This window comes from Cervus elaphus, chromosome 4 (genome assembly GCF_910594005.1).
Source record: "Cervus elaphus chromosome 4, mCerEla1.1, whole genome shotgun sequence".
In the NCBI taxonomy this organism is placed as follows: Eukaryota; Metazoa; Chordata; class Mammalia; order Artiodactyla; family Cervidae; genus Cervus; species Cervus elaphus.
The window spans coordinates 48,238,043-48,252,744 of record NC_057818.1 but is presented as its reverse complement, the minus strand read 5'-3'; the positions used below and the strand labels follow the sequence as shown (position 1 = coordinate 48,252,744).

The 14,702-nt window shown below is 58.3% G+C and overlaps 1 protein-coding gene across 10 annotated transcripts; it reads left to right on the top strand.

Moving 5' to 3' along the window:
- Positions 1-237: 237 nt before the first annotated feature.
- DPF1 (double PHD fingers 1) lies at positions 238-14,198 on the top strand. Of its 10 annotated transcripts, none has more exons than XM_043895042.1 (12): positions 388-545; positions 6,926-7,086; positions 7,163-7,270; positions 8,697-8,824; positions 9,094-9,183; positions 9,575-9,653; positions 9,838-9,969; positions 10,865-10,915; positions 11,008-11,127; positions 12,182-12,294; positions 12,879-12,960; positions 13,050-14,198. In XM_043895042.1, the coding sequence occupies exons 1-12, from the start codon at positions 403-405 to the stop codon at positions 13,118-13,120; spliced, it is 1,278 nt and encodes a 425-aa protein (XP_043750977.1). In that variant the 5' UTR covers positions 388-402; the 3' UTR covers positions 13,121-14,198. The 10 variants fall into 10 exon arrangements, with proteins under 10 accessions (XP_043750993.1, XP_043751011.1, XP_043750977.1 ...); XM_043895032.1 differs by having other exon boundaries at positions 12,849-12,960; XM_043895050.1 differs by lacking the exon at positions 388-545 and adding an exon at positions 5,021-5,549 and having other exon boundaries at positions 12,849-12,960.
- The last annotated feature ends 504 nt before the right edge of the window (positions 14,199-14,702 follow it).

Genomic DNA, 14,702 nt, shown 5'->3' with positions numbered 1-14,702 from the left:
TGTTTACAGACTGGCTTACAAGAGACACCAGAGAAGCAGGCAAAGACAGTACACGACAGACCCTGGGATCATCCACATACCCAGGGGAGACCCAGAAATCAGCGACCACCCATTCCCGCGCGCCCGTGGTTCTTGGAGGTTGAAGAGCCGAAGCTGGGAAGGGAGCACTCCAGGGAGGGGAAAGGATGCTCTGGGGCGAGCCCAGCCCCGCCCTGTATCCTCAGTAGCCAATGGGCACACGGTCCTCCCGACGCCCCCTGGGACGTGTAGTCCGGACAGGGGCGCCCTCGGGCGCCGCCGCGCGCCCCTAGACTCCACGTCCCGTCGTGCGCCGGGAGGTGCGGGGATTGGCCGAGCCCCGCCCCCGGCCCGCCCCGCTCCGCTCGCGCTGCAGCCCCAAGAATGAATGAAATCGTAGCGCGCTGGGCGGCAGAGCGGGCGGCGCAGGCCGGGCTGGGCCCGCGCGCGGCGGCAGCGGCGCCCCGGGCCGGAGGCGGCCCAGCCGAGCGGGCCATGGCCACCGCCATTCAGAACCCGCTCAAGTCGTGAGTGTCCCCGCCGTCCACGTCCCTCCATCCCGCCCCCTACCCGAACCCTGCCCCCGCCCTCGCTGGGGAGGGGGACGCAGTGGGCGGTGGTAGTTGAATGGGGCCCCCAGCCTGTCCCCCTGTCCCTCCGCTGGGGGGGCGCCACCCCCTGTCTCCCCCCTGGGGCTGGGGACAGGAGCCACTCCAGGGTCGCGGGGGCGCCTCTTCTTTGTCGCTGTCAGTGAAGGAATGTGGCGCGGGCTGGGGGTGGCGGAGGCCGTTTCCCCACCCAGAGTGGGGGTAGGGGCTTTCTTCTCCTCCTCCGAGTCTCTGGGGGCGCCGGGTCTGCCCCTGTCTGGGACTGGGAGTACGAATGCCTAAGTCCGGACTCTAGTCTCCCAGGTCTCTACCTCCTCAAAAGCATCTTTCTCTCTTTCCCCTCTCTTTCTCCGGGGACCTCTGTCTGCGCGGCCGCAGGGTGGGAGGGAGCTGAGACGTCGGGGGTCCCCGATTCGATCCTTGCTGTCTCCCCACCTTTTTTTTTCTTCCCGGGTCTTCAGGACCTAAAGCCCTGACGCTCCGGTCAGTTTAGACCGTGGACTCCCTGCCTCTCCCTGCCCGTACACATGTAATGATAGCATCTCCTATCTCCTTGGGGAGCGGATGCCTCGGGAGAGGGTGCTGGGAGCGCCCTCAGTCTCCGGGGATTCCCTCCGTTTCTCCCTGCCCGCGTGCCTCCTCCGAGCTTCGCTTCCTCCCGGGCCCCGCGGCTGGCATCCTGGACACCTGGGTTCCAGCCTAAGCTGTCTCCTAGCCCTCTCCTCTCCTGGCCAGCCCTCGCTCTCTCCACTTCTTCCCTCGCTTTCCATCTCTCTCGCTCCTTCCTCGGGATCCCGAACTCCTGGGTCCCCGTGCTCCCCGCCCCCTTCCCCAGGCGGTGACAGCGGGCTGGGAGTGACAGGCGCGCGGCCGCTCCGGCCCTCCCTCCCCGGCTGGCGCGCGCGGCCCTCCCCTCCCCCGCTCCCCGGCCTGGCGGGGAGGAGGCGGAGGGCGAACGCCCGCGGCGCCGCACAAAGGGGCCGGGGCGACCTCCCCCACCCTCCCCGCAGCCCCTCGCCTCCGCCACCTTGACCTTGAGCTACGGGTGCTGGGGGTTGGGGTGGGGGAGGGGCTTGGGGCGCCCCCCGCCCCCCGCCCTTCGGAAAGGCTGTTCCTGGGGTGGCCGGACCTAAGGCCCCCAGTAGCTTCAGGTTTCTGATGGTGGGGGCAGGTGGGCCAGGAGCGGCCGGGCCTTGCAAGCTCGCGCCTACACGTGTGGCTTTGCGGAGAGCCAAGCCGGCTTGGAGGGTGTGTGTGGGGCTGGGGTAGGCGTGAGACGGTGTGTAACGGTGACACTTTCTGCCTCCCTCTCGCTCTAATTCTTCAGTCTTCAACACAGACATGTTACCCCTATCAGGGACACCCTCAAACTGGCTGGCACGGGGCTCCCGTGCAGGTTGGTGGATCATAGGTATCCAGACCTCCTCACTCTGACCTCTTGGAGTAGGTGTGGGGCAGCCATTGGGGGCGGGCGGAGGGGCGGCTGAAGACCTGAGTAAGCTTGGGGGTGGGAGTGCTAGTAGCCCTCTTTGCACTCACCTTCTGAGGGATCTACAGGAGGTGAGGGGAGGGAAGGGGCTGGCTCCCGAGAGAATCCAGTCCCCTTAGGAATGGGCTCTGGAGGGTTATGACTGCCTGCATTGGAACCCTATCTTGAGCACTAACCACCTCCCCAACCTTGAGCCTCAGTGTTGCCATCTGTGAATTGGGGCATCATTAGAGTTCTTGTTATCTCATGGTTGCTGGTCTGATGTTTGTAAAGCACTTGGTACTGAGCCTGACTCTGACTAAATGTAGTGAAAATGTCAGTTGTGTCTGACTTTTTGCGACCCCATGGACTGGTGCCTGCAAGGTTCCTCTGTCCACGGAATTCTCCTGGCAAAGATACTGGAGTGGGTTGTCATTTCCTACTCTAGGGGATCCTCCCGACCCGGGGATCAAACCCAGGTCTCTTGCATTGGAGGCAGATTCTTTACTGTTTAGTATCAATGTTGATTTCACTTGTGGTTGTTTCCACACAGGGCATGGGGGGATGGGGAGCTCCTGTGTTTGGACAGGGGAGCTTGACTGCAGCTGAGGGGTCTGTGAGGGTAACTAGGGGTAAGGAAGGGGAGAGAGACCCCTCTCCAGGTGTCAGCTGTGGATCAAACTGCACTAGTGGACAAGGGCCTCCAGGGAGCTGATGGAGTGTTCTGCACTCAGGCTCCAAGCTGAGCAAAACTGATGCCAAGGTTCTGGGGTGAGCCAGGTGCCTGAGGCTAGAGGTGTGGGGAGCAAGTGTAAGGGTGTATTGGAGGTTGGTGGGAGGTGACAGAGGAGGTGGCAAGGGCTCTCGGAGCTGAGCTGGTGGGTTGAGGGGGCAGGGCTCACTGTGGATGAGATCGGGGTGGCCACTGTAGGGGACCTGGAGGCCAGAGTGACTGAGGTGCCAGTGTCCCTGTGGCACTGTGTGACGTGTGATGCATGAGGTGCCTCACCCCCTTGCCATCTGCTCTAGGCCAGATGTGAAGCAGAGACCCACTCCCTGCTTTTGGGGTTTGAGGAGAGGGAGGTCAAGGCCTTACCTGGGACAGATGGGGGAGAGCCTGTGGAAGGGGTCTAAGACTAAAGGTGTGTGTGTGTGTGTGTGTGTGTGTATTTTGTTTTTTGTTTTGGGGTCATGCCTTGCTGCCTAGAGGATCTTAGTTCCCTGACCAGGGATTGAATTCATGACCCCTGCACTGGGGATTGTGGAGTCTAAACCACTGGACCACCAGGGAAGTGTGTGTGTGTGTGTGTGTGTGTGTGTGTGTGTGTGTGTGTGTGTGTGTGTAGAAGTGACCATGGGTGTGGAAGACCTGGAGGGGGCCTCTCTCATCAGGGAGGTAGGTGGGGGCATCAAGAGACAAAAGAGGGGAGGGCTTTAAGGCCTCTTCTGTCTGCTGGAGAGCTCCCTGGTAGACAAGGACATTTGTGGGCCTTTTTATCCATGCAAGGCCTCAAACCTGAACAGGAACTTTGGATGGGGATGTGGGTTTGGTGTGGGTGAGTGGGACTTGGCAAGTGCTGGGACTCCATAGGTCAGCTTCCTCTCTGTGCATCCCTTAGGGTGGAGTCAGTGTGGGTGACAGTGGCAGAAAGAAGGGGGTGACCCACGTGGTACAGACATCTGGGTGAGTGAATACTTCTCTTAGTCTCACCTTCAAGCAAACACCAGGGGTTGACGGCATGCGACTCTCTTCCTCCGGGAAAATGGGGGTAATAATATCATCCTGGTGGGTCATTATGAGGATCAGACAGGTGAATCTCTGTTAAAGAACTGTGCCTGCACTTGGTGGCAACTCAGTATATTTATTCTTAACAAATATTTTGTAAGCATCTATTATATGCCAAGCTTCCCTGGTGGCTCAGAGGGTAATCTGCCTGTAATTCAGGAGACTCAGGTTTGATCCCTGGGTCGGGAAGATCCCCTGGAGGAAGAAATGGCAATCCACTCCAGTATTCTTGCCTGGAGAATCCCATGGACAGTGGAGCCTGGTGGGCTACAGTTCGTGGGCTGCAAAGAGTCGGACACGACTGAGTGACTAACACACATATGCTAAGCGTTATTCTTTCTAATGATGGTTAGCTATCACCATTTCACATCTCAGCACACATCAGGTCCTCTTTGTGGAATGAATGAATTTATTGAACACCTACTACCTGCCAGGTACCTTTTGTTTTGTTTGTTGTTTGCTTGTTTGCTAAACTGCGTGGCATAAGGGATCTTTGTTCCCCAACCAACCTGTGCCCCCTGCAGTGGGAGTGCTGAGTCTCAACCACTGGACCAACAGTGAAGTCACCGTTAGGTGACTTTTGAAGCAATTTACCAACACTTAAGGGCTTCCCAGGTGGCGCTAGTGGTAAAGAACCCTCCTGCCAACGCAGGAGACGTAAAGAGTTCAATCCCTGGGTTGGGAAGATTCCCCAGAGGAGGGTATGGCAACCCACTCCAGTATTCTTGCTTGGAGAATCCCACAGACAGAGGAGCCTGGCGGGCTACAGTCCACGGGGTCATAAAGAGTCAGATACCACTGAAGCGACTTAACACATGCACACCCCAATACTTACTCATTTAATCCTCACAACAATCCAAGGAGGCATCATCCTTATTTTACAGATGAGGAAACTGATTCCCAGAAAGATTATTTGCCCAGGGTCACATGGCCACCGAGTGGCAGAGGATTTGAACCCAGGAAGTGTGGCTACAGTACACAACGAACTAGCACGGCTGCTGTCAGGCCTGGGAAGGCGTTGAGTCGGGCGTGGTCCCTGTGAGAGAGACAGCCCGGACGGTGACCAGAGACCGGGACCGAGAGGGTTCTCTGGAGCTAGGAGGGACTGGGGGCAGGGGGCGGCGTCAGGGAGCCGTGCGTTGGCGGGACGTTTGCGTGGGCATCTGTACGGTGTCTCTAAGTCTCCTGGCACTCAAGTGTTTGTGTGAGTGCAAATGTATGCGAGTCTGTGCGAAGGTGTGGGAGAGGGAGTGTGCGTGAGTCTGCGTGGGAGGCTGTGAGTATATGTGTGAATGTGTGTGTAAGCCGCCGTGTGTGGGTGTGTGCGAGCCCAGGTGTGCATGCGTGAGTGTAGACCCATGTGCGAGACTCCGAGGTGTGCACGGGTGAGCCTGCGTGAGCGGCTCGGCGTGCCTCGGGCCCCACCTCTGACCGGCTTCCCGGTGGGGTCCCGCCAGCCCCAGGCGGGGAACTACCACTCCCAGCATGGCCCGGGCGGGCCCGCCCCGCCGCCCTGATTGGCTGTGGCCCCGGTGCTCCCGCCCCCCGGGAATGAATGGATGGGCGGCCTCAGCGCCCGCCCGAGCGCTGGGAGGACCGGCCCGGCGGGGACCTGCTGGGGGCAGGACCCGGGGAGCAAGATGGCCACGGTCATCCCCGGCCCCCTGAGGTGCTGCGGGCCGGCGGGAGGCGGGGGAGGGCGTGCGGGCGGATCGCGCGGGCGTGTGTGTGTGTGGCGGCTGGGGGTGGGGCCGATGGGGTGTCTGGGGGGCTGTCACCGTGGGCCGGGCTGCGCGGGGTTGCGAGAGTGTGTGACTGTGGGTCTCTGGCAAGAACCGTGTCCGACGCGCGGCTCCTGGAGGAGCGGAGAGTGTGCGGAACTCCGAGTCCTCTTCGGGAAAGGGGGTCATGTCCCGCCCTGAGACCCCCGGGGTTGGGGAGAGGGTGAAATGGACTAGGGGCGGGGGGACCTTGGTAAACTTGAGTGAAGCTCACAGTACCTTTGTCTTGGGATATGGAGTGTGTGTCACTTGTTCGGATTCTGGTGTTTTTTATTTTTTATTTTTGGATATGTGTGTGGATGTGTATTTGATTTCTTTTATTCTACTCTAGGTATCTTTGGATATTTGAGTCTTTGAGTGTGTGTGCATGTCCTTTGAAACTGTGCATCGTTTGTGTTCTGTGTCTTTGGATATGTAGGTATTCCTGTATTTATGTGCAAATTTTTGTGTGAATATGGGTGGATTTGTTTCTACACTGAGTATATGTGTATCTTTGTGTATTTGAATATGTGGTATTTTAGATGTTGGTTTCTATATTATTGTGTATCTTTGTGACTGTGTGTGTGTATCCTGTGTGAATCTGTGTGATTTCTTTGTAGAGTGTATTTGAATTGTATGTGATCTGTGTTGTGTATTTGGATATGTGTGTAAGTGCTTATATGGGTAGTTTGTTTTAACATTTTTTCTCTTAACATTTGTGTACCTGTGTGTGTGTCTTTGGATGCATGAGTGAGTGTGAGTGTCTGTGGTGTGTAATCTGTTTACATGTTGTATGTCTTTGTGTGGGTGATTATTTATGTTGTGTGTCTCTGGATATGTGATGTATATTTGTGCATGGACACGTGTGTGATCTGTCTGTTTCTACACTATGGAACTTGCGAGATCTGTGTTTTTCAGTAGATATTTGTGTGTGCCCATATGTGAGATGTGTCTGTTTCTCCCTTTGTGAGTCTTGGGATATGTCTCTCTTTGTGTGTGAATCCTGTGTGAGTATGTGCGATACATTTGTGTTGTGGATTTGGATATGTGCCTGAATGGATGTGTCCTGGTGTATCTTTATCTGTTTCTATATTGTATCCACACCTTGGCTCGAGGCCCGCTTGAGTCCCGGGTTGGGGGCTCCTGGGTCCCCACCGGAGGGGAGAGGTGAGGTTGGAGGAGTCGGCCCACCCATTCCCGCGGGTGGGCTGGGGGAGGGGTGCTGGGCGACCGGGTGCGCCTGCCCTTGCTGACAGCCGCCCGCCCGCTTACCCGCCCCTCGCAGCCTAGGCGAGGACTTCTACCGCGAGGCCATCGAGCACTGCCGCAGCTACAACGCGCGCCTGTGCGCCGAGCGCAGCCTGCGCCTGCCCTTCCTCGACTCGCAGACCGGCGTGGCCCAGAACAACTGCTACATCTGGATGGAGAAGACCCACCGCGGCCCGGGTACCGGCAGGGAGGGCGGGGGTGGGGCGGGGCCGCGGGCTTCCCGGCCGCGTTCTTACCGCCCTTCTTACTCCAGGTTTGGCCCCCGGACAGATCTATACGTACCCGGCCCGCTGTTGGAGAAAGAAACGGAGGCTCAACATCCTGGAAGACCCCAGACTCCGGCCCTGCGAGTACAAGATCGGTAGGTGGGGTCCGTCCTGTGCCGGGGTGGCCCCCGTGGGTGCCCACACCACTCGCTGATCAGTGTGTTGATGCCCTTGTGTGTCTGAACATCTGCCTTTATTTCCCTCCTGGCCCATGTCTGAGTGACTGGCTGTGTCTGCTGGCGTGTGTCTGGGGTTAGTGCAGAGACTCTCCAGTTTCCCCTGAGTTTTGGACTGCATCTTCTCCTCGGACCCAGGTGCATTCCTGAACAGAGTGTGGTGTCTGTTTTGTGTGTCCAGGTGTATCCCGTCCTTGTATATCTCTTCCCTTGTGAGTTGGGATGTATCAGAGTATCTGCCTATTTTTTCCTGTGGCTGTCTGAGTGTGTCTGGGTGTGTCAGTGTCTGGGTGTAACTTTTTCCATGTGTAGTACAGTGTGTCTGGGTGTTCGTGTCTCCTCTCAGGTGTTTCCAGGCTTATTTCCTCATAAGTGTGTCTGGTCTGTCTGTTCCTGAGTGTCTCTCTTCCTTTGAGTACCAGATGCTCTGGAATGTCTGGGAGAATCTCGTCCCTGAGTGTCTGTTTGTTGTATTAGGTGTATTTCTGCCCATGTCTGCTGCTCCATGAGTGTCTGGCTTTATCACTTCTCAAATGTGTCCAGTACTATTAGAGTCACTGGCTGTTTCTCTTCCCTTGCTCAGGCATGACCAAGGATCTGTGTGGGTCCAGGCAGGTGTATTGGCGTGTCCATCTTGGCTCTGTCTTCCTGGGTGTGTCTGATTGTCCCAGAGGGACTGTCTGTATCACCTGTGTGTATGTGTATCCATCTGAGTGATTCTCTGGTGTGTCTCTCTCCCCGCTAAGTATGTTCAGGTGTTTGGTACCATTTGGTTGTGTTTTCCCCATATGGTCTAGGTTTATCTGATGGTCTAATGTTCTCTTTTGGAGTGTCTCTGGGTGTGCCCAGGGGTGTGAATATGTCTCCTCCATGAGTCTGGGTGTATCTGAGTGTCTGGGTATATCTCTTCCTTTGTGTGTCTGGCTGTCTCAGATGATCTGTCTGTATCTCCCTTGTGTATGCCCATGTGTGCCGTTTGAATGTCTGTTCTCTCCAGTTGTGGGGGTCTGGGTAGGGTCTCCTATTTATATTATGTGGTTATACAGGAGGGTCCTGCCATGTCTCTCCCTGAATATGTCCAATGGTCATATGATGGTCTCTGATCATCTGATGGTCTCTGATGGTCTGACTGTGTCTTCTCCAGGGTCTGGGCATCCTTAGGATGTGTGGAAGTATTGAGAGAGGTATGGATGGTTGAGTATTTGAGTCTGTTGCTGGTTGAGTGTGGGAAAGCCTCTTTCCTCCAGCAAAGAGCATGATTCCCCAACCTGGGCAGTCTGAGTCCTCCTCCAGGGACAAGTTCTCCACCTGACCCCCCTCCTACCTGCCGTGGTCTTGTCCTTAGACTGTGAAGCACCGCTGAAGAAGGAGGGTGGCCTCCCCGAAGGGCCAGTCCTTGAGGCTCTCCTGTGTGCCGAGACAGGGGAGAAGAAGATAGAGCTGAAGGAGGAGGAGACCATTATGGACTGCCAGGTAGGACTGCCCACCCCCCCAACCCGTCCAGGGGCTGTGGCTGCCCTCTCAACCGGTCTGTGTCCTGGCCCATCTTGCTCCTGCTCTGAAATTTCCCCTGATTCCCTAGTACCTTTGAGCATCCTGTCTCCATCCCTCCACACTTCATCTTCTTTTGGGAAGACCTCCTAACTTGCCCTGCCACCCCTGATCTTTGCTATGCCCAGAACTACCTCCCAAAGTAGACTACCCCGTTTCTTGACCCCAGTCTCCCTTCTCCTGGTGCCCAGAAACAGCAACTACTGGAGTTTCCGCATGATCTTGAAGTGGAAGACCCAGAGGATGACATGCCCAGGAGGAAGAACAGGGCCAAAGGAAAGGTATTGCTCCCAAACCTCCCCCCATCACCCTTCCTCTCAAGGCAGGTTCCATTGATTGCTTGTGCAGTGTTCAGACCCTGCCCCAATTTTACCTTATTTAACTCTCAGAGCAGCCTGGAGGGGTAGGGGATTTTTATACCCATTTTACAGGTGAGGAAATTGAGGCTTGGGCATATTAAGTCATTTGCAAAACAGAGATTGTACAGTGGGTTAGAGCTAACTTCCTACTCATGGCACAGATGAGAAAATGGAACCTCTGAGAGGTCAAGAGAGTTACTCTAGACTCACTAGGAAGTGGTAGAACTCTGATTGGGCTTTCAGGCCCAAATGGTGAAAATTCTTTTAGCTCCTTCCCTTTCTTGGCCCCTTACTCCTGACTCTTTCCCCTCAGGCATACGGCATCGGGGGGCTCCGGAAACGCCAGGACACCGCTTCCCTGGAGGACCGAGACAAGCCGTATGTCTGTGATAGTGAGTCCTTCTGAAGAGGGGGGAAGAGAGAGAGAGAGAGAGTGGGACCCAGAGACCTTGCCCCGCACTGGCCCCCTTCCCTCCTGTTCTGGACCCTGGCAGAGGGGGGAGGTGTGATCCTGGAGGCCAGGGTGGAGGCGGCAGGGGCTGGAGGGCTGACTGGCCCTCCCTGCTCACTCTCCAGTCTGTGGGAAACGGTATAAGAACCGGCCAGGGCTCAGCTACCACTACACCCACACCCACCTGGCTGAGGAGGAGGGGGAGGAGAACGCCGAACGCCACGCCCTGCCCTTCCACCGGAAAAACAACCATAAACGTGAGCAGGCGGGCAGGGCGTGGGGTGGTGAGGGGCCCTGGGAGTGGGGGCTAAGGAGCCTGGGAGGGAGGGGGCACATTAGACATTTCTGGAAAATCTCCAGCTCAGCGGTCCCCTCCCCCCACCAACCATGGGGATGCTGGCTCTGGGGTTGCCATGGCAACCAACCATCTCTCCCTCGCTCCCGGCCGGGCGTAATATTTCTGGGTCTGATTTATTGTTTCAATTAGAGCTTGGGGAGGGGGGTGATAGATGACTCCCCTCCCTCCTTGCCTCCCTTCCTCCTTCCTCTGCTAAGCTTTGGCCAAGGGGCAGGGGCCATGGCCTGGGAACCCTTGGCATCCGCCCATGCCAATCCAGTGCCAACCTCGACAGCTGAGGGATGGGGGAAGGCTTGGGAAGAGGCTCTGCCAGTGGAGGAACCATCCTCCCACCCATTCCTCGGTGGGAGAGAGCAGTCTCTCCATCCCACCCCTACTACACACCCAAGCACCTCTGTGTTCAGAATTTTCCTTCTGAGTGTCTGTTTCCATATCAGATCATGGCCAGTGGCCTCTACCTAATTTTTATTTAGTTGGGGCTTAGTTGGGGGTGGCTGTCTGGCAGAAGTGCATATGGGTGGGGGAAGCAGGGGGCTTTTCCTAAAGCTGTACCTGCCAAGTTTTTACCTAATAAGGAGGCCCTGTCAGTTGTTCTCAGAGAGTTGGGGGGTCCTGATGAGAATTGCCTGGGCTCCTTGCAACTCTCTTTTGCTGCTGAATGCAGCTTGGGGTAGCGGCTCCCTCTCCTCACCTCCCCCATGCCTGGACAAGGGGTTCACCCCTGGGGCTGAGGCCGTGGGCAGGGTGGAGCCTTGCCTGTGGTGAGAGCCCCTCTCTCTGTCCCCCACCCCCAGAGTTTTACAAAGAATTGGCCTGGGTCCCTGAGTCACAGAGGAAACACACAGGTAGGGATGCCTCCCTCCACCCCTACTTCTGCAGCAGCCTTGGACTGAGGGTCCCTTCCTGCCCCCGCCAACCCCTGCCTGCTGTCTTTCAGCCAAGAAGGCGCCTGACGGCACTGTCATCCCCAACGGCTACTGCGACTTCTGCCTGGGGGGCTCCAAGAAGACAGGGTGTCCTGAGGACCTCATCTCCTGTGCGGACTGTGGGCGATCAGGTGATGCCCCCCCCCATCTGAGGCTTCTGGGGGCTGGGGTGGAGAGACTCCAGATCTGGAGGGTAGGAAGCAGAGGAGAGAGAACTGGGGCGAATGCAGAGCATCCTGGTGGATAAACAGCTGACTCAACTGCTGAGGACTGTGGGAAACTCAATGGGGTCAGGGAGGCTCTGGGAACAATGGGACGCAGTTGTCATGGCATCGTGGGCACCGGCACGTGCCTGTCTGGCATGGGGAACAGTGAAAGATGGCTGCCAAAACACCATGGGGTGGTGGGCTGTGACAGCGATCGCCACTGCCTGGATGCTGTGGGCAACAGAGGGCGCTTGCCATGGAGTTGTGGTTAACAGAATGTGGTTTCCCAAGGTGGACTTGTGGGTAAGAGACTGTGGTTGCCTCAGCACCGTGGCTAATGAATTGTGGTTGTCATGGTATTACGGGTAGTGAAATATGGTTGTCATGGCGATTGGGTGTCGTGGCGGCCTGGGGTCGTGGCTGTGGGTCTGCGCTGGGCTGGTGGGACCACCAGAGGGTTGACATGCTCCACAGTCACGTTGCTAACGGTATGGTTGCTGTGGCATTGTGTGTAATGGTTTTGGGCTGCAGGGAACCAGGGTGTGGGGACCCCTCTGTGGAAGGCGGTTGCCGTGGCATCGTGGCTGGGAGACTGTGGTTGCCACGTTCTGCGGTTAAGGGAACGGGTTGGCCACTCGGCTGTGGCTAATGGAATGTGGCTGCCTCAGCACAGCGGTTAACAGAACGTGGCTGCCCCGGTGTTGTGGGTGGTAGAAAGTGGTTGCCACAGCACCGTGGGTAATGGAATGCGGTTGCCATGGTGTTCTGGGGAGCAGAGTGTGGTTGCCATGGTGGCTGGGTAGGAGACTGGTGGCCGGGGCGGCGCTGCCTGCGGAACGGGCACGGGGCACCGTGGGCTGGGCGGGGCCAGGCCTCGTGAGCCAGGGGGTCGGAGCTGAGCCCCCAGGGGCTTCCCCAGGGTCAGCAGCCACCAGGGGCATGACAACCCCTAACCGCATCCCTGCCCCTCGGCCCCCAGGACACCCCTCGTGTTTACAGTTCACGGTGAACATGACGGCGGCCGTGCGCACCTACCGCTGGCAGTGCATCGAGTGCAAGTCCTGCAGCCTGTGTGGCACCTCGGAGAACGACGTGAGTACCCGTCTGCGCCCTCCCCCGGGGACCTGCCCCCAGGCAGCCTCCACACCTGGCAGCGCTCTCTTTGCCAGCTGGGCCTCACGCCTTTCCCTGGAGCGCCCTCCCTGTGAACACCAGTAACCTGTATCATTACTGTTGTTAGTGGCCATTAATTGAACCCGGCACTTAACACTCTTCACTCTCTGAGTGCTCCCTACCGCCCTGAGGTAGGTGCTCTTGTTCCCACTTCACAGAAAAGACACCGTGCTCAGAGAGGGGAAGACACGTGCCCGAGGTCACCCAGCTAGGGACATGGTTCCGCTGGGACCTGAACCCATGACTTCCAGACCATCTCAGTGTCATTTTCAATGTCCCACAGACTCCTATAAAACCCAAACTACAAACCACAAACCGACGGTCCTCAAGGGCGTCTGGCGTGGCCCAGCAGGGTTTTGCAGAGATGACCTTCTCAGAGCCCTTTGTCTTGCAAGAGGACCACCTCCCCCAGCCCCTTTGACCTGGCCCCTGCCCCCGCCCCCCACCCCGGTTTCTGGTGCCCGTACCCCCAGGGTGCCAGCTGGGCGGGTCTCACCCCCCAGGACCAGCTGCTGTTTTGTGACGACTGCGATCGGGGTTACCACATGTACTGCCTGAGTCCCCCCATGGCGGAGCCCCCGGAAGGTGAGAGGAGGAGGGTCTGACGGGGGCTGGGGGTGGGGGCAGCCCGGCCCAGACCTGACCCAGCTCCCTGCCCTCCGCCCGCCCCGCAGGGAGCTGGAGTTGTCACCTCTGTCTTCGGCACCTGAAAGAGAAGGCGTCTGCCTACATCACCCTCACCTAGGCCTGGCTCTGGCTCGCCCGGACCTCTGGGGTGATGCCTGCCTACCTGCCTCTCCTCTTGGAGCTCCTCCACTCTCTCCCCATCCTTAACGCCCCACAGTGGGAGGGGCGGGGGAGCCAGAGAGGGGGCCGGGCCACCCCCTCCCCTCTGAGCAAGTGGAATGTTTGCCCTGTGGGTTGGTGGGCCCAGCAGGGTCCTCTCCCTTCCTCCCTCCTTCCTCACCCCCTTGGCAAATGGGTACCAGGGCCTTCTGCTCCCCTCAAAGCCATACCCCGCCTCTAGGCGGGCACGAGGGGTGGTGGATGCCGGCTGGGGGCATGGACAAAGCCTTTTTCTAAAGAAAAAGTCAAAAACTTAAAAAAAAAGAGAGAAATTAATATATAACAAAGAGTCCTATAAGGTCTGGCTGGGTGGAGGGGGCACTGCTGAGCGCATCTACTGGGCACCAGTCTACGCCAGCGTCCTGCCTGGCGGCCCCTCCCCCCAGCCCCTGGAGTTGCAGCTGTCCCACCTCCCCACCCAAGACGGGCACCATCCCCTCCTTGTGCCCTGGGCCGGGGGGCGTGGTGTCCACCCCTCGCCCCCTCTCGGTGCCCACCGTGGATACTGCATGACGACGTGAACCATGGTTTTGAATTCCGTTCCTGCTCCCTCCCCGAGAGCCCTGCCCGCCTGCCCGTGCCCACTCCGTGCCTGCCGGCCTTGGCTGGCTGTCGCCGGTGGGGCGAGGCGGGCCCCTGCCCAGCGCCTGCTGGAATGAGAAGCACAGACTCTGCAATGGACTAGATTCTCCCCCTTCCCCTCCCTGCCCCTCCCTGCCACCCTCGCGGGCCACTTTCGGGTCACGAGGGGGCGTGGTTGTTTCTTGTGGTTGTGTGTGTTTGTTGTTCGGGTTTAAAAAAAAAAAGGGAAATCGAGACTGCAAGTGGGGGAAGTGGTGGGCTTGGGGGAGTCTCCCCCCAATCCAGGCGTGCCCACCCCCCCTTGTCAACGAGTCTCCTTTATTGCCTGCCTCTGCTGTGAATTAACTTGTTCTGTGTATTAAAGTGGGGCTGACCCCTCTGCCCACATCATTGGCTTCGTTCTTCAGGCTGCTTTGGGGCGTCACCGAGAAGGGGAGATGGGGCCTCGCGAGGGGAGAAGCAACCGAGGTGAACAGCTGGAGCGGGGCCCCTACCTCCATCTCCCTCCCAGCTCCCCTCGGCACCCCCGCCATTCTCTGGCTTTGTCCCAGCTCCTCCTAGCCTCGCTGGAAAGGAGAAGAGGGGAGGCTGGGGTGGAGGGGAGGAGAAAGGAGAAGGGGGGGGATGGGGAAGAGGGGGCTCCCACCCAGCCAGCTGTGGTTGCCCTGGCAACCGACTGCTGCAGCTGCAGCGGGAAGCAGTGAGGGAGGGAGGGAAGCAGTGAGGGAGGGAGGCGGGAAGCTGGGGACTGGGGGAAGGGTAGGGATGGAGAGCCGAAGACGCCCTCCCCTTGGGGCTACAGGAGGGAGCAGGGGCACCACCCTAGGGCCTCACCCTAGGACCAGACATCCCCTGGAGCTCCCCATCCCCGCTGTGGGGCAAAGGACAGAGGGGAAGGG

What these genes read in the sequence shown, in the direction of transcription:
- DPF1 (XM_043895032.1), top strand. Translation starts at nt 403, where the DNA reads ATGAATGAAATCGTAGCGCGCTGGGCGGCAGAGCGGGCGGCGCAGGCC. An exon ending in AGAACAGGGCCAAAGGAAAG is followed by an intron (nt 9,184 to 9,574) that starts GTATTGCTCCCA and finishes CTTTCCCCTCAG; the next exon opens with GCATACGGCATCGGGGGGCT. An exon ending in GTCACAGAGGAAACACACAG is followed by an intron (nt 10,916 to 11,007) that starts GTAGGGATGCCT and finishes GCTGTCTTTCAG; the next exon opens with CCAAGAAGGCGCCTGACGGC.